The sequence below is a fragment of the Sceloporus undulatus genome, chromosome 5 (genome assembly GCF_019175285.1).
Source record: "Sceloporus undulatus isolate JIND9_A2432 ecotype Alabama chromosome 5, SceUnd_v1.1, whole genome shotgun sequence".
Classification (NCBI taxonomy): domain Eukaryota; kingdom Metazoa; phylum Chordata; class Lepidosauria; order Squamata; family Phrynosomatidae; genus Sceloporus; species Sceloporus undulatus.
In genome coordinates, this window is record NC_056526.1 from 51,648,652 (window position 1) to 51,668,939 (window position 20,288).

Here is a 20,288-nt window from a genome sequence, read left to right on the forward strand (position 1 = left end):
AACCACTTAGAGACTTCCAAGTTCAGTATGAAGCGGTATAGAAATGTAAATGCTATTACTATTGCTATAAAAATGAAATAAATAAATAAATCATAAATGCATGCAATTACTCCTTAAGCAATCCTTACTAAAAGGCTCAGATCATTTAAACACAACTACTAAAGCAGCAAAGTCTGAAGTTGTACCTGTCCCAATTTGCAAGTTCCCAGATAGGCCAAATCAGTCTGTTTTTTGGTCAAAACTGGAAATGATTTTATGGTCAGTCCTGGTTTTGTAAAAAAAAAGAAAAAAGAAAAAGTGAGGCAGAAAAGGGGCTATTCTCATATGTCCCCCCATAGTACTGAAATTGAGATCTCTATTCTAAATGACTGATCCGAGGTATTATTGTTTTTTGAACTATTTCAATTTCTTCATCATTGACATTCAAATTATGTAAATCTTTCAAAGTCATTATTTTTGTTTTCTTAATGTTCAACATTAAACCTACCTTACCACTTTATTCTTTGACTTACTTCAACAATTGTTCCAAGTCTTTCCTATTTTCTGCTAGCAGTAGTCTCTCTTACACACACAGTAATCAGAAAATGTTTGCATAATTCAAGTAATTTTCTTTATGTTCTCCTGACAGGTTTGTTTCACAATTTCATTTTTTAAAATAAAAATGCATACACATTTTAACATTTGGATTGTAGTAGAGATTGCAGAGGGAGGAGTACAGGGGCAAAATGGATAAAGTAAAATATCTGTTGGCTGGACTCTTATATTATAGCTACTTTGAAGCAGTTCACATAACATGTTTAGTCAGGAACTAACTACTGTTAGTCCTCTTTGTCTCTCTTGTTCTCGCTTTTCCAAATCCTATGCACATTTTTGAAAAGGGATACTATTCAACTGCTAATGAATATCAACATCTTAACTTTTTGTAATATGTTAATGTTGATTACTTAGCTTTCAACAAGCTTACAGTAGTCTTATTGAAATGTTCACACATGACTGGTTGAAGTAAGATGGAAGCGTGCACCTCTGACTGCTTGGGCACTGCATTTAGGAGGTTCCTTAATCTGATAACTACAGCAGTGCTGAATTTATTAATTTTGTTAAATTTATTTATAAATACAGGGAAACCAAATAACTGCTAAGGTCCATGTAGGAGTTTACATGGACCCAGGTTGTTGGGTTTTTTTTTGGGGGGGGGGATATGTTTTCTTTGTACAGCTGTATTGTGTGCCATATCAGTAATTGTGCTACTCCTTTATGCAGCTTTCAAGGGGCTGCATCTTCTTGAAATAAGCCTAGTCTAAAGCCCCTTCATCATAATGCATACTCACTGAGGTTTGCTGACCATTGCCAGTCAGCTTAAATTTCTCTCCATGATTATTTGGTGACACCTGCTTTTTCAGACTTGCCTAATGATACAATCAACTATGAGAATTCATTTGTAAATAATTTTCAAAGAAGACAAAATTAAAATAAATACCTTGTAATAGCATGTATGAGAACACGCTAATATAGAAGACATGAGACATAGGTTACCATAGAATCATAGAATTGGAAGAGATCACAAGGGCTATCCAGTCCAACCCCCTGCCATGCAAGAACTCACAATCAAAGCACCCCTGACAAATGCCTAACAAGAAATTAAAATATTAAGTATCTGTATAAGAATTCCTGTAAAATGGTATTGAAAGAGTAGGTAAAATAGATGTGATAAGTACTGTAAGAAAAAAGTGTACCAAAAGAAACATTATGTTTCTAGCTAAGGGAGTGGGACAAGTCTTGCAGCTCGATATGGAACTGGGATAGAACAAGAATGCAGGTGGGATTCTGAAAAGGCAACCAAAATGAAACTGACAGATTTTCATATTAATTACTGTAAAAGCCTAGAACAGTGATATGTTGCGTAAAGAGCAGAAAATAATTACCCAAGATAGTTGTGATGGGTGAAGGAGATGCATGCCACTCTGACTAATGTGGTGAAGATTTTTTTAGCACAAGGAAATAAAAAATACAATTCAATTTTAAGATCTCTGAAAATTTTGCAAATTCAAAAAAGCATAACCCCTAAAAGTCTTTTCTTTTTATATTTCCACATACAAAAAGGAGAGTCACCAATTATACTCCCAACAATTTTACTTGAAAAAACCTCAAAAAGCAGTAATTGCTGTATTTAGAATCATAGAGTTGGAAGAGACCGCAAGGGCCATCCATTTCAGCAATTAAACTGTATGCTTAAATAACATGGTTCTTTGCTCATAGTATTACATATAGGTCATGAACTTACAACCTAAATAGTTAAAGTGTTTGCTGATCTTTCATTAAAACATGATCTGAAATCATTCTCGAGTATGAACTAACTGTGAATGTAGCAAAGAAAATTCTTGATAGTTTTTACTAATTTGTTTTTTTATTTTAATAATTCTTTATAAATCTAAACATGAGCTCAGTGTTGAAAAATGTTTTCCTTATTTTAGATTCCTCAGTGTTCATGGAAATATCCTCAGACACAAATGATAGTTAAAGGGAGAGTACCTGAAGAAATCTCCCATAAACAAAAGTTGTCTGAATAATATAGAATAAAGCATTTGCTATGACTTTGAAGTTCATAGTGAATTACAAGGCTGTGACACAAGGAAGATTTTTGCAAACAGTATTTGGCTCCCATTTTATTTGTTGTTTAGTTTTGTTTAATGGGTGACTTATTAACTAAATGCTAAAAGAGTATTTTTAAATGGTTTAGCTTTACAAAATTTTAAAATGGTTTAATGCAGGACAAGTTTAAATTGCCATTTCACTTGAACAATGCATATACAAAATGGTGGAGCTGTGTCCATTGCATTGGTCCTGGCTGTTAAATAGTCTGCTGGGTGTGATTATTCCCTATATGGTTATATGACTAGTAGAATTCTGTCATAATATCATCTCTTGCTTATTATTCCTTCAGGGTCAGACTGCATTTGATGTAGCTGATGAAGATATTTTAAGATATTTAGAAGAACTGCAAAAGAAACAAAATATGGTAAGCTCTTTTAGTACTGCAAGAAAAGTTTTGTAGGTTCATTTATGAAACACCCTTAAGCTAAATCAAAACACTATAGTTTACCTTCTTAGTATTAGTTACCTTGAATCCTAGCAGCTATGCAGTATTACAAGCCATAGATCTCTAGTGGGAGATATTGGGAATTGCAGTTCGACTCTTCTGTTTCCTATTTGTTTTTATATGTACGTAATCACATTTTGGAATAGGCGAACAAGAGTCTTTTGCATCCTTAACCAACAAATTTCTGTTACATTATATAGATACATAAACAGTAACCAGTACTGTAGGATTTTCATTATGTGCAGAGAAACCAAAACACATTAAAAAATTATGGCAAAGATCTCTAAAATATCAGTTGGCTTATATCGGAAACAAAACCCTACAAAAGCTATTAATGACATTACACTGGGATGGTCATATCTAAAATAACAACTACATAGAAAGGCTGATGGTGATTCAGCGCAAAGCAGTCACTGCATCCTTCATATATTTCAGTTCAGGAAAGTGAATGTGTATGCTTCTGAATGTTCTTTGAGACATTTTATAGAGTTATTGAATGTTCACAAGTTGAGTCCTGTAAAACTTTTTGTGCAATTCTATGTTAATACAGAGCACAAATTTTATACTAATTAGTCTGGCCTTTGGTTTTAAAACCTGGCTTTAAACTGTTTTATAACAGTATATCTTACATGCACATCAAAGTACATCATTTTGAGAGCCCTAGTGGTCAGGAAATTTAAAAATATTTTAAATACTTCAGTAAATTGAGAATGCTTTCTGGTTGCTATTCATTTATTTGGACATATGGTATTTTTATTGCTGTATTAATTTAATTTTGATGGTGAATGAAACCCAGTATATCAGAAATCTCCTGATGATGGATTTTGTGCAAAACATTTCACTTCCTCCAATATTCTATAATGTCAATATTGTTACAATTACAAAATTGATAAAAAATGTAAATTCATGTCGTTATTTCAGATCAGAATTTGGAAATGTTAATTTTCTAGATTATAATACCCGAGATCCTCCAGATTCTGGGAGTTGTAGCTCAGTAATTCCAAGATGTTTTTTCAAATTATGGGTTGTTGTGGCTTTCAGGTTTGTACTAATACTTCATCTCGAAACAAAGGTGGAGCTTCCACTTGCTTTTTGAAGCTTTTGGATATTTTCCTTCTAAGTATAATTGAAAAACATCAATATAAATCAATCTGTTGATCAGTGTAGTAGAATTAAATGAGACGTCCGGAAGCCAGCCGGCCACCTGGACATGGGAGACTTCAAGACACTCTTGTGGTGTAGTGTTTATATGGCGCACACCACCAGAGCACCCAGAAGTTGCCTGCGGCTGCAGCAAAACTAACTCTTTCCTGACCCCAATAGGAGCAGATCTTTTCCACTTCTTTGGGCCAGGGACAGGGCAGATTAGGGCCACGGTGAGTGTTTGCCATGATCCCAATGTGTCTTTGGCAGGAATGGCCTAAAGCTGCCCCTTTGTGGCTTTCTGTTTTGGTCAGCAACTTCTGGAGAGACATATGTTCTCTTATTCTATTTTTATAAGGGAGAGAGGAGGCAGCACTGGTGGCAAGATCAGCCCCCTTTTCCAGCTGTACTGCTTGGCTGCCTGGTGGTACTTGTGCTCTCCTGTTATGGATTGCCAATATGCACTGTCTTTAGTAGGAGGGGTTATGCCCTCCCTATATCAGTTAGATAGCAAATAAATGGCTGGAGAAGTTTGCTTCATGTTGTGGAGACTCAGTGGAGTTCCTCATATCTGACAGGAATTTGGTGTCTGTAATCCTCTGTGCAACTGGTACTGAGCTGCCATCTTCAATTTAGTAGTATTTCTCAATCTGTTTTTGGATCTATAGAAACCTTGAGAGTTGCTCCTGCTCCCCAAGAAAGACAAAATCCCAAACAATGTGATGGGAGAGCCTGGGTGATGTCATTCTTTGCTTGGAAACTAAAGCTGTCAGTTACAAACAAAACAAAACAAAAAAGCTCCACTCTTGGTCTCTGTGAACTCACACAAATGGGTTTTCTCACCTGCACAGTGCATTTTTCTGAAACTTCTAGAGCAGCGATGGTGAACCTTTTGGAGGCCAAGTGCCCAAACTGCAACCCAAAACCCACTTATTTATTACAAAGTGCTGTGTCCCTCTGGGTTTCTAGTAACAAACTCTGGCAAACTCTGTGCTGGGGCAACGGCACATGTGCCCACAGAGAGGGCTCTGAGTGCCACCTCTGGCACGCGTGCCATAGGTTCGCTATCACTGTTCTAGAGCTATTGTATAAGGTTTTTTGTAGGAATCCCACCTACTCTTGGGTGCTTTATTCCCTCAATTACTGCCTAAACTCTCAGTTCCTTTTCTTCTGCTGTAGCAGCAGCATGGAAGTAACAGCTAGAGATTTTGTATTTATTTATTGTATCTGTTGTCATGATCTATTGACTTGATTGCTTGACTTCATCTCTCGTTTGTGTTCTCTGTAACTTAGGCCTGGTACAGACGGGCAGGAAGGGGCAGTGGGATGCCTTCCCTTTCTGCCCCAGATCGGTGCTGCAGCAGATGCATGCCCTGGCACCGATCCAGCCTCTGCAGAGCACAAAAAGGAGCCAGTTTTTCCGGCTTCTTTTTGTGCCTCTGAAGAGGCACCATAGCCGATGCCGGGCACCTTGATCATGCCCCTTTGGCACTGCACCGTTTGGGCACTGCACCAAAGGGATGTTGTCATTGTGTGTGCCATCTGAACGGGTGCACGCAAAGATGGCGCCTGGGAAGCACGAGGAGGGATGTGAGCGTGGGGATGCTCAGCCCTCACCTTGCCCACATACTGGTGCTTTTTGCCCATCTGTACCAGGCCTTATTCTTCCATTTGGCTTGCTTGGACTGTTTTATGGCTTATTGTTTGGAATTACGGACTTGGCTTTGCCAATGTGGTCTGTATTTGGTAATGACTTCAGATAACAGTTTTTTCTTCATCTGCTTATAATGTCTTGCTCAGAGTTGTTCAAAAAGTGTACTACTTGTGGAGCTAAAATTTCTGAAAGAGATGAGCACTCTTACTGTCTTTTGTGCGTTGAAGAGGGCCGTAATGTAGGATCATTTACCCATTGCAAAGCCTTCACTCTTTGGGCAAGATAGAACTGTTCCTCCTGACTTATTTTGATCTGCAGGGGGAAACCAAAGTGTCATCAAGAATGATTCAGGTGCTCCTTATGTATATGACATCATCAACCTCGGTAACACCATTTGCGTTCCTCAGAACGCATCCCCTGCAGTCTTGGTTTCTGTTCTGTTTCAACCCACTCATGGACTCACCACATTGTTATCTTACCATTCTGAAAGCTGTGAATTGATCCCTGGCCAGGTGGCTCAGTCCTTACAACATGCAGTCTGGCATGGCCTTCCTCTCCATCCTGAAATGGCTGTCACAACAGATACCTCCTGAAAGGGATAGGGAGCCCATATGGAGGACTTTCTGTACAAGATAAGTGATTTCAAGGAAAAAAAGTCCACATCAGATTCTCAAGAACAGTGCATAATGGATTCTGAGCAATCGAGACTGCTGCAGGACAAGGTAGTACATGTACAAACAAACAATACTTTGGTAATGTCCTACCTAAACAAACAGAGTGCTACATACTCTTAATGTTCTAATTCGGTTAATTCTCCATCTGTGGGATTGGTGTATACAAAGGTGCAATACCATTTCAGCACTACATTTCTCAGGTGAGAGTACCCTGGCAGATGCCCTCAGCAAGTCTACTGATTTGTGTCATCCAGGCACATTACAAGCAGTCCTTCACAAGTGAGACATGTCACTAGTAGATCTGTTTACTTCACCCTAAAACAGTCAGTGCCAGATGTTCTGTTCCAGGATTCATTGGAGCAAGTCACATGACTATGCCTTCCTTTATCATTGGGTGCGCCCTGTTTCCTCTTATCACAGTGGTATTGAAGTTATGGGCAAGTCTCTGGTAACCATGGTTTGCTTCACTTCTGTACTTGGCTTGGTGTAGTTTGAGCAGTTACCTCAGATTACTGTACCAACCAGACATTGTCACCATGCACAACAGTCAGGTGACACATCTGGCCTTGATCACTGAAACTGTCTGCTTGGAGAGTATTCCACTAACGTAGCTTCTGCTCACCATCCATAAAGTTATTGAGGCGGCACACAGATGTATCTACTTGGTGATCTTATGACTACAAGCGCAATAAATTTCTGTCGTTCCTCTCATCTCAAGGGATTTCTCTAGTCCAAGCCTAAATACAGTAGGTTCTTCAGTGTCTGCTGTCTTTTTCTGATAAGGGACTGTCCCTTTCTTGGCTTAAGTGTTATCTTACATAATAGTTCTACAAGTTTCCAACTGATTCACTGTACCAGCGCAAATAGCCCATTTGTGTGAGTTCACAGGTGACCACTCAAAGAACTACAGTTGCAGGTATGCAGCCTGTCCTTTCCTCTTTCCCTCCCTCCTTTCTATTTGTCTTTTCCATTTATAGAAAACTTGTGGGAGACTGAAATATGTAAGAAATTGAAGCTGCAATAACCCTTGGTTGTACATCTAGGGCCAGGGAATTGTTTCCTTAATATGCTTCTTAGGTGCCTTATACACTGAGATGGTTTGAATATCTCTGATATGGAAATATTTGCTTTGACGTTGAGTTTCATATGTGGCATTTGCACCATGCTAATTATGGTTTACTTACTTCTTAATCTTGTTAATACAAAAATGTTCAAAAATTGAATCATTCTTGCTAGTCATGTTTTTAAAGTACTGTCAAAAGATGCAAGCTGTTTGTTTTTTTAATATTGGGGCAAGGTTTGAACTGCGAGAGCTCTAATCTTTGCTTATTTTGGATGTGTCTGATGCTTAGATCTATGTTTGGAGAACTATAATTGAGTCTTAATTTCTCTTAAAGCTTCATAGTGAAAAAAAAGAAAAAAAATCTCCCCTGATTGAATCTACAGCCAACATGGATAATAATCAGTCTCAAAAACCATTTAAAAAGTGAGTAGATGAAGTAACATTAACACTGTAGGTTGATGGGGTGGTTTGAAATGGGAAAGGGTTAAACTGGAGTGTACTTGGGGAATGATAGAAGGGAGCAGATGTAGGTGTAACCTCACCTGAATTCATGTTTGTTGCTACTACTTCAACTTGCTTAGTTGTCTATTTTTCAAAAATGGTAATGAGATATTTACTGTTTCAAAAATACAGCAAAGAGACCTTGATCATTGAGCAGGAAAAGAATGCATCAAACATTGAGTCTCTAGAACAAGAAAAAGCTGATGAAGAGGAGGAAGGAAAGAAAGATGAGTCCAGTTGCTCTAGTGAAGAAGAGGATGAGGAGGACTCAGAATCTGAAGCAGAAACAGGTAATACAGAACATGTATTTCACTCTGCTACTTCATTTAAATTCATCTTAGTTTAATCAACTATTGTAAGATAAATTACTAGCTTAACTACCCCTCGCTTGTTTTTTTCTTATGTTTCATTGTGTCTTGAAATGTGAATTATGAGCGTGTCCAAGGAGCAGTTTATGGTAGTAAGGAAGTTGTTTTTACTTGTATAGCAACCATCAAATAGATGGATTAGTCACCAACAGGTTTATGGGCTCTAGTACAGTACTACTCTGGCTTGGAGTTAACTAATAATTTAACCACTGTATGCTCTGTCACATGTAGTAACTGAAATGGTTGCTGACCAGCTGGCCTGCCAACTAAACTTTAACTCTGAGGATCTGTATGCTCAGAACAACTGAACAGGGTCGTAGGCATATTGGTAGACAGATTCACTGGCTACTGATTTGTTTCCAGTCACAATTCAAGGTGCTAGTCATGACCTATAAAGCCCTTCACAGCTTAGGTCCAGACTGTTTGAAAGGCCATATCTCCCCATATGAACCTGTTAGAGTTTTAAGATCATCAGGAGAAGGCTTTCTCTCAATCACCTGGTGAGGACATGAGAGAGAGCCTTTTCAGTGGCTGCTCCCACCCTCTAGAACTCGCTTAAAGGAGGCTAGACTGGCCCACTCCCTGCTTTTTTTTCACCAGCAGGCAAAACATTCTAGGTACATTTCTTGATCCAGTTTGATAGTATTCTATATGAATGTGTTTTAAAATTATTTTGAACTTTTTGAGCCCTGGTGGCACAGTGGTTAAATGCCTGTACTGCAGCCACTCACTCACAACCATAAGGTTGCGAGTTCCAATACCAGCAAAAGGGCTCAAGTTCGATTCAGACTTGCATCCTTCTGAGGTCACTAAAATGAGTACCCAGCTTGTAGGGGCAGTTAGCTTACACTTTGTAAACTGCTTAGGGAGTGCTTACGTGCACTGATAGGCGGTATAGAAATGTACTTGCTATTGCTATTATAAACATTGTAATATGTTATGGGAGCCATCTTGGGTCCCAGCCTGGGAGAAAGGCAGCATAGTACATCGGTAAGTGGTATAGAAATGTAATTGATATTGCATATAAATAAAGTCAAAATAAAATAAATATTATTTCCATACAGTAGAAGATACAAAATAGGAAGAATGGTATCTATTTGTGAGAGAAACAAGGATTACACAAATTGTCACGCAGACTGAGAAGGCAGCAAATTTGTAGCACAAGCTGAATTCCCTTAAAGAGTAAATACATATATATTATTCTAAAAGTTGTGACTGTTGTTTCTTAGGATTGAAATCATAATCACTTAGGGTCCAAAGGAGCTAGAAGAGTAAGTGAGCAGTGATAGTGCTGCCTTAGGAACTCTTGTGCTGAATGTATTGAGCAGATTGGAAAAGGGGAATATGTGCTTGGAAGGACTGTTCAATTCACTTGGAAAGAGAGTGTACACCCATTTTGGAAGATAGTGGTGACCTGAATACCTGTTTCTCCAAGTAAGAGGACAGATTATTTCCAGTTCACTGAAAGCAGTCCAAAAATGGCAATTCAAAATAAATTATATACATACCATGGCCCGGAACAGACAGGCCTTTGCTGCGCCCTCATCATGTGTGAGGGTTGCCTGGTGGGTGGAACGCCCACATGCCTGGCAACCATTGCATGTGATGAGGGCGCCGCAGCTGTGACGCGGCCACTAGACAGGACGCATAATGGTGACGTTGCAGCTGCGCTGCTTCCAGACAGGGAGCCGCAGCTGTGATGTCACCACGCTGGGTCTGGTGCTTTGCGGCGTTGCAGCAGCGCTGCAAAAAGGAGCTGCTTCCGGGTGCTCCTTTTTGGCTCCACAGCAGCACCATGCAATTTGGTTGCTGCGGCACTCCTGCAGAGCAAAGAGAGGTGCCGGGGAAGCACCTTTTTCTGGCGGTCTGTACCCTGCCCATATATAATAAATTGCTTAGATGAACTACATAGAAAATCCTTAAGTACTGAATTCATTAGAATCCATATATATATATATATATATATATATATATATATAGAGAGAGAGAGAGAGAGTGTGCGCGTATGTGTATGTGTATGTGTTTAAAATCTGGAAGAGGAGGGAAATATATGAATTGACCCTGCAGAGCTCTGAAAGTTAGTTTGGTAGCAACAGTGTGATTGCACAACAAAGACCTCTGTCTTTCTTCCTCTCTCCCTGTTCTCCTATGTTTTTATAGTGATACACACTGAAGGTTAATTTTAATGACTCAAAGGATGAACCCTTATCATGCTTAAATAGCATACTGTAAACGGGAGGGTCATGCTTTAATATATCCCAATGATTTCTACTAATGGCTTAAAGTTTCAGACTTTTCATTTCAGTGTTTCTTGAGTTACATGACTCTCATTACTTTTTTTTCTTTTTCTTTTTCTTTTTTGCTACTATGTAGTCTTGTGCCAGGAAAATATGACTGTGACACAAGAATTAATTTATGTAAACTTGGAGGTTTTTAAATATCAACAAGGCTTTCATCATACTTTATTTGGCATGCTAGAGAACTTAGGCTTTTCCCTGGAGCTGAATCTCTGTGTTCCAAATTTGTACTTGCCCTCCTTTCCCATTGCTTGTTTTAAAATGGATTCACAATTAAATGTTGGATACTTGAAAAAAAGATTCTACTTTAATTAGGCCTGTTCTGGCATATACTTGTGTGATACAAAGTTTCACATTTCAGTAAAAGCAATTTTGAGTGAATTGAGAAAAACTGAAGGGTTAAGATACTTTATTTTCCTTATCCTAGTGAAGGAGCCAACAAATTACTGTTTAGTTTCCTGGAAAATTGTGTTAGTACAATTATCAAAGTGCAACTCAGAATATCCTTTTCAAACAGACAGTGGAGAAGACTCATCACTCTCCACATCCATCTTTTCCCCTACCTAGGTTGTGTGTTTTAATAGAAAGGTAGGGTAAAACATATCAAAATACATATGCAGAGCAGTGGGTGGGTTCACAAATGATCCGTTTCCATACCTTATCAACCCTTTAGTGAGATTGATATGTGCAAGTGCATGGATTTTCCCCATAATTTGTAAGCAGTTATTATTTGTACAACTACAGTGTTTGCTCCCATTCTGAGCTCTTAAAAGCTCAGGAAATACTGTATAATCTGTGACTCATATCAAGGTGTCCTTAGCTGATGAAGTGAAGTGAATAACTACAAGGCAGAAGATTGTTTTTTCCATGGCTTATGCTCCTTCTGTCCAGCTTAGATAGGTTCACCCTGTGGCAGCATTACATGACTGATTCTTCCTCTGTCCTGCTTAGATAGGCTTACTTTGTGCCAATATTATTATCTTTTTAGCACCAGCAAGTTTTTTCCAGGCTTCTTAGAGCTTGTCATAATGCTTTTATATCTTTGCACTGTTTTACCCTTGCTGCTGGTTTTACTTTAAGGTTTTGTATGTTGGCATCCTTTTATTGCAGGTTGAGAACCTTTTATCTCCTTGGGATCAGAAATGTTTTGTATTTTGGGTTTTTATTTTGTTTAGTTTTTTGGAATGCCTTTTTTTTTTTGCATATACACAATTCATGGTACACAACGTAAGTAGTGTGGTTTGAGCTGCATTCACGAGACTAGAGAGAGAGGCAGAGGGAGATAGACTTGAGGATCTGTGAATTGGTGGGAATCCACATACAGTGCACCCTTCCCGTTACGCAGGGATCCATTCTGCATCCCCCCCGTGTAAGGGGAAATCAACGTATGCTAAAGTCCCATAGGACACACCTCATTACTTGTTCCGGGGTGCTCAAGAGGCTCTTCTGGCGTATGCTGAAAGCCATGTATGATGCACCCACGTAAAATGCGGGCACGCTGTATAGTGCTCTGCACAAAACCACACTTCCCACCATTTGACAGGTCCTCATGACTCTCTCAAGCCTCATCTCTCTCTCTAGCTTTGTGTCTTGTTGGTTTACTACTTGTGCTGTGTATGAAATGCAGTGCTAGAGAAAGACTAAAGATCTAAGAGACGAATGAGCAGGAGCACTGCATCACTGCCTTGAAGGCCAAAGTGGGAAGCTGGCAGCAGAAAGGTGTTTTGTTTTTGTTTTTTAGGTTTTTGGATTTTAGATTTTAGGATTAGGGATGGTTAACCTGGCTTGGTTTTGTCATTCAAAATCTAGTTGTTCATCTTAACGAGAGTAGAGCCATTGGTAAAAATTAAAATTAAATAACTTTATGTCTTAAACATATTTCCCTTAGATTCAATGGATATGGGGATTAAAAATTAGATTTAGGTCATCATGTCCTGTTTTACTATTGTTGTTTTAAAGTTACCTTGGGTTATATACTGTACTGGTATATTTTTTTCTTCAGTACATGGCTAGAGAACCTTGATTTCCTGTCATATCTGAGTCTAATATGGAATTTTGAGCATTTAGTACATTTTAGTCACCTGATATTGTGTGGCAAATGGTAAAGAATTTGCTGAATGTAATTTTATACTCGTATCATTCAGCCCAGTTCTTAAGGGGGCTTTATAATAGTTCTTAACAAAATAAACATCTAATGAAACTATCATCCACTACACACATTAGATATGCCAAGTTCAGTAGAAAGGCTGAAGAAAAATAGCACTCTCCTGTTACTGCTTTGATTTATGTTTTTAAGAACTAATAAGAATTGCAAACTGCTATTTATGTTCAATCCTATTGAGTATTTTTTGGTGTACAAAGAACTGTTCACTTTTTTCTTAATCAGTTTAATAACTAATTATGTTCAAAGCCTTGTTTCAACCTTTTATTCATTACATTGGGTGGAGAAACAAGTTGATGGTCACACAGCTGAAAAGTGGTTGTGCTGCATACTGGTAGTGGGAAGGGTTGGTACTGATTGTAGGTGGGGTTGGAGCTGATACTGGAGCTGTTTATAGAGACATGCTTCTTTTCTTCTGTGTTACCCTCATTGTCTCTCTCTTGTAATACTTTCCCTTGCTCATATCTACACCTTGAAAAGATAGATTTCAACATCATCACCCCCTTACCAATCCTAGGGGCCAGTCCCACTTGCATTTAAATCACTTTGGGCTTCAGATTGACACAGGGTCTCTGAATCGATTCAGGCCGATGTGTAGTTCCCACTATGAAAGCACATTATTTCATCATTCCATGAATTCATGTCTTTCTTGACACGATTGTCGTTCCCACTTGATTTGTGCTGCTGTCAATTTACTTCAGTTGTGGGGAGGAGGTGGTCTCTGCGCTCATGCTGCTCCTCTCCTCCTCCTTGGCGGGCAGTTGGAGCAGGTCCAGTGGGAACGGGTATCCTCCTCTTCCTCCTCCACATTCGCCTCTGCTGCCCAATGGCTCTCAACAAGAGGAAGAGTGAGGCATATCCAAAGAAGGGGGAGCTTTGTCCTCCTTGTCGGTGAGGACATCGGGTCACCCTGGTTACGGGGTTGGACCCAAATTAAAAGGTTTGGGGCTCCGTCCCCTCCACACACCTATCAGTGTGTTCCTCCACTCTCACAGCCATCATTTAAATTGAAAGACTGGGGAAATGACTCCAGGTCAGGGTGATCAGAGGTCATCGTCTTTTCCAAGAGCATGTCCTCCATTGGCACCTTCTGGCCAAGAGGAATTTCAAAGGGTCCTCTGTTTGGAGCAGGACTAAGAAGCATGAATTGACATTTATATATGAATCCATTTAGTGCCGGAGTTCTTGCGCTCACATTTAAGGTCTCACATTGCATCACATGAGGTCACTGGGAGCCCGGTGGCAAGGATTTTGGACCAATGAGGAACAACCAAGGAAGGGGGAGAAAGAGAGAGGAGAAACAATTGAGAGAGAGAGAGAAACAGTGGGTTTCTTTTCCCAGCCAAAACTTCAACTCAAATGGAGGAGCTGCCAGCAAAAACATTGGACATCACACACACACACAAAAGTTAAAAACACAGATATAAATCCATGCTTCCTAGTCATGCTCAGAATGGAGGACGGTTTGGTATTACTCCAGGACAGAAGGTTGGAATGTAAGAAGAGTCCTGGAAAGGAAGACGACCCTAAGACAACTCTATCCCAGAGTTTTCTTGGCCAGTTTCTTCAAAGGAGGATGTGTCATTGCCGTCTTCTGAGGCTGAGAGAGTGGCACTTGCCCAAGGTCACCCATTAGGTTTCCTTGGCTCAGTGGGGATTCAGACCCTAGTCTCCAGAGTCCTAGTCCAATGCCCAAGGCACTACAGCCTGGCTCTCTACTCAGATGTAAATCCCCCTATTGCAGTGGCACATATTATATGTGTGTGTTTATGTGTATGTGTATTATATAGGAACCAAGAGCTCACAGAGGGGGTTTCCCTAGGTAAGTGGGGATTTGAACCTGAAAGCAGGCACACTGTATATGCCTTCAAAAGACACACTGACCTATGACAATTCCATGAATTTTATGGGTTTTTTGTAGACAAGAAACACTCAGAGGTGGTTTGCAATTGCTTTCCTGTGAATATAGCCTACAACACATAGTATTCCCAGGCAGTGTTCTTACCATATATTGGCCAGGAAGGCTCTGCTTACCTTCCAAATTCAGATGGGTTCTGATGCCTTTAGGATATTTTGGCCATCTTGAAAAATAACTGTCAATTAGTTTAACCTGCGGATTATTTATTTACAGAAAAGAACAAACCTACAACAAATAATACAAATACCACTAGTGTGCAAGCTGCTCCTATAGCTGTGACAACACCGTCTGTTCCTACTGGTCAGGTGACACCTACATCTCCTGTCAAGAAGGTAAAATACAGTTTATTTCTGTTTTTCACGTTATAAAGAATTAGTTCTATATATGGTAATCACATATCGTACTATTAAAAACAATGCCCTATGGTCAGATTTGTGTCATTTTAAAAGTATAAAATTATTTCACACTCCTTTGAATGTTTATAAGTCTGGTTAAACAGTTGTTTAATGAATAGATATAAATCCTTTAGTTCTACTGAGAAGTATTATCACTTGTTTCATGCTTGTGCTTTAATGTACCAAAAGTAGTGGATCAACCAGAAGGTTGTTTTAGGTGTGGATTTAAGTCCTTTGTCATGAATTCACTAGACTGTTTCAATCTATTTTCTTGTATGCAAAGTGAGAGTATAATTTATATGTTCAAAATAGAAACAAGTCACACCAGTATGTAGAAAGTATGTTGAAATAATTTGTTCAAGAATGACCCTGAAGAAAGGCACTATTAAAAATGTGTTTGCCAAACTTTTACTTATAGGAATGGTGCTGTGTCTGCTGCCAAACGCACCCTCTTTTTTAAAGTACTTTGAAGAAATAATGCAGGATTAATACTGTAGTTTATGAGTGACTTGTTTGGAATGGGAGGAGGCTGTGCACATTTCTGTACTAGCATTCTTCATCTTGGACAGACCTTAACACTTGCCTCACTCTGGTTGTTGGGGAAAATGCAAGCAGCATGAAGCTGCAAGATGCCATTGTAGCTGTGCCAGCTTACTTTTTTGGAGTGGAAATGCAAAAAAGTAACTACGTACACTTAGATGGAGAACAGTATAAATGAGAAGACAGTATAAACCTATGCAATAATTATTAATAAAGTTTTCAAACAAATACATTCAAGAAGCAATTGCTGCATATAAGTTTATTTTTAGTGCTAAACAGCAACAAAAAAGGCTTTTTAAAAAACTTTAGCTGAATGAGTGTTGCATGGGAAGTCTTCTCTCCTGTTTCACACTATAGCTTCCTCTGCCTGTGCTCCTAAACCTTTCTTGACATCAGGAGAGGTCTTAGAAGTAGCAAAATGAAGCAGCAACAGCTTGCACAAGCAATTTCACACTGGTTGTATCTGCCTCTGTCAGGATATGGGCAAAATAATCTGTATCATATTCGGAGCCATTCCTGAAGACCTTGTACTTCTCAAAAGAAGTGAGAAGTAGCAGTAGGCTATAGTGGCAGAGCCCTGTTTTAAGAACAGATCTGGTCATGCAGCACTGACACAAGCAATTCTGGTATTTATAAAGACAAACATATATGGACACAGATACATTTTTAGCCTGCCATTGAAGAACCTATGACAAATAATTTTTGTTCATTTGAAATATACAGGGCGCCCTTCCCTTACGCGGGGGATCCGTTCCAGACACACACACACACACACACACACACACACACACACACACACGGGAAATTCCGCAGATGCTCAAGCCCTATTTAAAACTATGGGGCTCATGCACGTAGTGTGGAAGCTGTGGGTGCACGCCATTGGCTTTTATGCGTATGAAACAGGTGCACTGTACTACAGAACTCTATTGCTTTTCATTCCATTGCATATCTGGAATTTCTTACTATTTGATGGAGTGCTGGCTATTTTTATGGAAGGTTTTGGTTCTTGAAACACTTATTCTGATTTTCTACTTATTGGTGAGTCTTATACTATACAGTTTGCCTGCTCCTTCCACGTGCTTGCCTTCTGTAAAATTGAGCTCACATGGAAGGTAAGTCTCAATAGAAATAATGGGGCACATACCCTGGGAGTGCGCGCTCAGATATACAAATCAAATTGAATGGTGCACCTGCAAACCTCCTCTTTGGTCTCCCTTTGGAATGCCAGGAATGAGCAAGAACAGGTGCCAGATAGGCAGAACCATAATACATGGCCAAATCATAGCTGGCTTGATAGCACACATTTACTTTTTTAAGCAAGCTGTGAAATCCAGGCCCACAGTGATAGCACATTATCTGGTGAAATTGGTTAACTTCTGTAACTCTGGCTCACGCTGTCTCTCTCTCTCTCTCTCTCTCTCTCTCTCTCTCTCTATATATATATATATATATATATATATATATATAAAATATGATGAACATATTATTGCCTATTGCTTCTATTACTGTTTACCATGGTTTTTGTATATTACAGAGATGGGTTTTGTATTTGGGTAAGATGTTATTTGAGAATGTTTCAGAATTGAACAATTAGTCCCTGCCTCCATTGAGAGTATATACTTTAAGGAGATAGCCTTGCTGTTCACATTCATTTGCTTTTTTGGATGCTTAATTAGTGAACTTGCAGGAAATTTTCCCCACCACAACTCTAAAATGTGTCCTGTCTTTTTTTGTGTCACTGATTTTGCTTTCATTTTGCATTTTTATTTCCACTTTTTAGAGGGTTCTTTGCCTTGGCATCTATATACCTGAAAGCACCTTTCTGTAAGTGCGCTTATTGTGGCAGTAATGTGCTTTTCCAGCAAAGGAGGCGGAGGCATCCTCATCGCTCCAGTAGGCAGGAAGTACACCTCAAGGAAGTTAGCAGCAGAAACAGCCGTCCATCTTCCAGTGTAGTTCCTTACTCTGCTCCAAATAGGCGATTCTCAGCCATATTCCTTGAATCAATCCAGTCTTTATTTGTCCATTTACCTTCACTGTCTCTTTATCTCTTAAAAAAAAAATCTCCTTTCCACTGTCGCATTTCGCAGGCTAGAGCAAGCTATTGAGATGGTGAAAAGGAGCCCATGGAGGACAGTCCCAGCATGTATGGGGAAGAGAATTCCATTGTGTCTGCTTCTGGGATCAGGGAAACCCAGTTCCATGCGGCTCTCAGCCACAAACAGAAGGCAGCCATAGCAGATGAGGGAGACTCCTCTTCCTTCAGCTGGGGGGGGGGGGGGCACTGTAAAAGTAGGACCTGGAATGGGTCCAGAGGCAAAGTGACAAATGACTCTGAGGAGGGGCAAATAAACTATTCACCCCCCACCTCATGCCAGAAAACTGTGTGGGCTGCTTGGACTCTTGCCCCTGGCTGAAGGCATTTATAGCCAGCGAGACAGCCATCATGAGTATGCTACCGGTGGCTCCCCAGCAGCATACACCTGAACAGCTACTGAGAGGCAATTTACTGCTAAAGCAAGGAATCTCTGGGCCAGCCTCCCTAGAAGAAGTCTTCCTCCTAATTTCCTCCTCCCCAGATAGAAGTGGCATTTCCCCCATCTGAGTGGGGGATTTTTAGCCTTTGCCACAGGGGGGCATGCCTTGGTAGACAAATGAGAACAAAATAGCATACACGGCAGTCCCAGAGGGAAGAGGAGGCAAGAAAAGGCAGCCATTAGCCCGCCAGCAAGGGGGGCAAGGATGGGGGAACAGCAGTCAAGGGAAGGAAGGCGGAAGAGCATCCTTCATCTGAGGAGGATGGGGAGGAGGTGGAATATACTTCCCCCATTCCTTTGGTTCTAGAGGATGCTGAGCTATCAGGAGAGAAGGTGGGTCCTGGTCTAGGAACTCCAACCTCAGCCAGACTCTTCCTGAGTGAGGCAATTAAGACAACATACTTGCCTGGCCCTTCAGACCAGGATAAGACTGAAGACAACAGCTTGCCACAGGGAAAAGAGGAGTCATCCAAACTGGAGCCCTCATCCCTAGAGATTGTCTTCACAGTTGACTTTATGAAAGTAGTCAGGGAGGAATGGTCCAAACTGACTGCTGTAAAGCCGTAAAGGTTGGTTTACAACCTTCCACAACAGGTGCTAGCAAAACTTCAAATTCCACATATGGATACCCTGTTTCAGCCCTAGTCTCTTCCTCCATATAAACTAAAGATCAAGAGGACATGCTAAGGGTGCCCAAGGAAAAGGGAGCTGATGCTGCCCTTAAGAGATCATATGAGGCATGTTCTCTTTCCATCAGAGCAGCATCAGCCATCTCAGTTTTTTCCAGAGCTAACTTTGTCTGGGCTAAGGACCTATTTACAGAGATCCCTTTCGGAACATGAAGTTAAGGCAGAGCATCAACAAATGTGTCAAGGTAGCTGTCTTCTCAGAAGACGCCAGTCTGTATATCATGCAATTTACCGCCAGAGCGCAAGCAGCCTCTATTCCAGTTAGATGTCAGTTCTGATTTTAAAATTGGCTTGTCAATGCACATTCAAAACAGAAACTAGCCTCCTCTCCATTGGTGGGGGCAAACTCTTTGGGGAGTCCCTGGACCAAATACTAGTGAAGACCAATGACAAGAAGAAGGCACTGCCCTCTTCAGCCAAGAAAAAAACTTGTAGACTCCCTCAAAAAAGTCAGACCTTTCATGCATACAAACCCAGCTGGCACCTTTTGTGGCAGGAATGGTAGTCCCAGGGATTTGCCCAGTCGTGTAACCCCAACTGTGCTACAACAGGAAAACAAGGAAGGAAGCCGCCACAAGCACAATTGTGTGACTGGATGGATGGGAGGAAGGCTTCAGGCATTCAGCAATATTTGGAAGGGAATCCAAAAGATCAGTGGGTTCTGTCCACCTGAAGAGATGGCTATGTTATACACTTCATGTGTTATCCTCACAACTTTTTCATTCCCTCCCCAAGGGCCATGAAAGAAGAGAAAAACCTACTTTGCTGGAGCCCATGCAGCACCTCCTCGATATCAAATCCATAGAAACAGTGCCATCTTTAGAAAAATCAAAAGGCTCCTTTTTCGTCTTTTTTATTGCTTAAAAAACCCCCACCAAGTCTTGGAGGGCAATCCTGCACCTGAAGAAGGTCAGCTGGTTTATACGGAAACAGGTTAAGAACAGAGACCCTCAAGATGATCCTGGAAATCTCTACAATGTCAGGTTTTTCTTGTGTCTGGGTGTGACCGAAGCCTATTTACACACATGCTTCACCACAAATACCTATGCTTACTTCCTATACAAGGCACTGCCATTCAGCTTCTTGTTCATCCTATGGATATTCACCAAGGCCTGTTACCGACAGCGGCAAAAATAAAGCTGCTTCGAGTCACTTTGGGGTATGGTATTTCAATGTGCATGCGTCCTAAGAGTCCAAAAGCCGCACCAAAGCCACGCTCCAGTCCTAAGGCTTGAGTGCCAGCTTTGGTGT

General features: G+C 40.3%; 1 protein-coding gene across 1 annotated transcript in view; it reads left to right on the forward strand.

Annotated features, from left to right (window-relative positions):
* PPP1R12A (protein phosphatase 1 regulatory subunit 12A) overlaps window positions 1-20,288 on the forward strand; it is a 163,443-nt gene that overhangs the window by 89,587 nt on the left and 53,568 nt on the right. Inside the window, exons 7-10 of the mRNA XM_042467984.1 lie at window positions 2,942-3,016; window positions 7,966-8,054; window positions 8,265-8,422; window positions 15,090-15,208. Of these exons, the coding sequence (XP_042323918.1) occupies window positions 2,942-3,016; window positions 7,966-8,054; window positions 8,265-8,422; window positions 15,090-15,208 (441 nt within the window). The remainder of the gene's footprint in view (window positions 1-2,941; window positions 3,017-7,965; window positions 8,055-8,264; window positions 8,423-15,089; window positions 15,209-20,288) is intronic.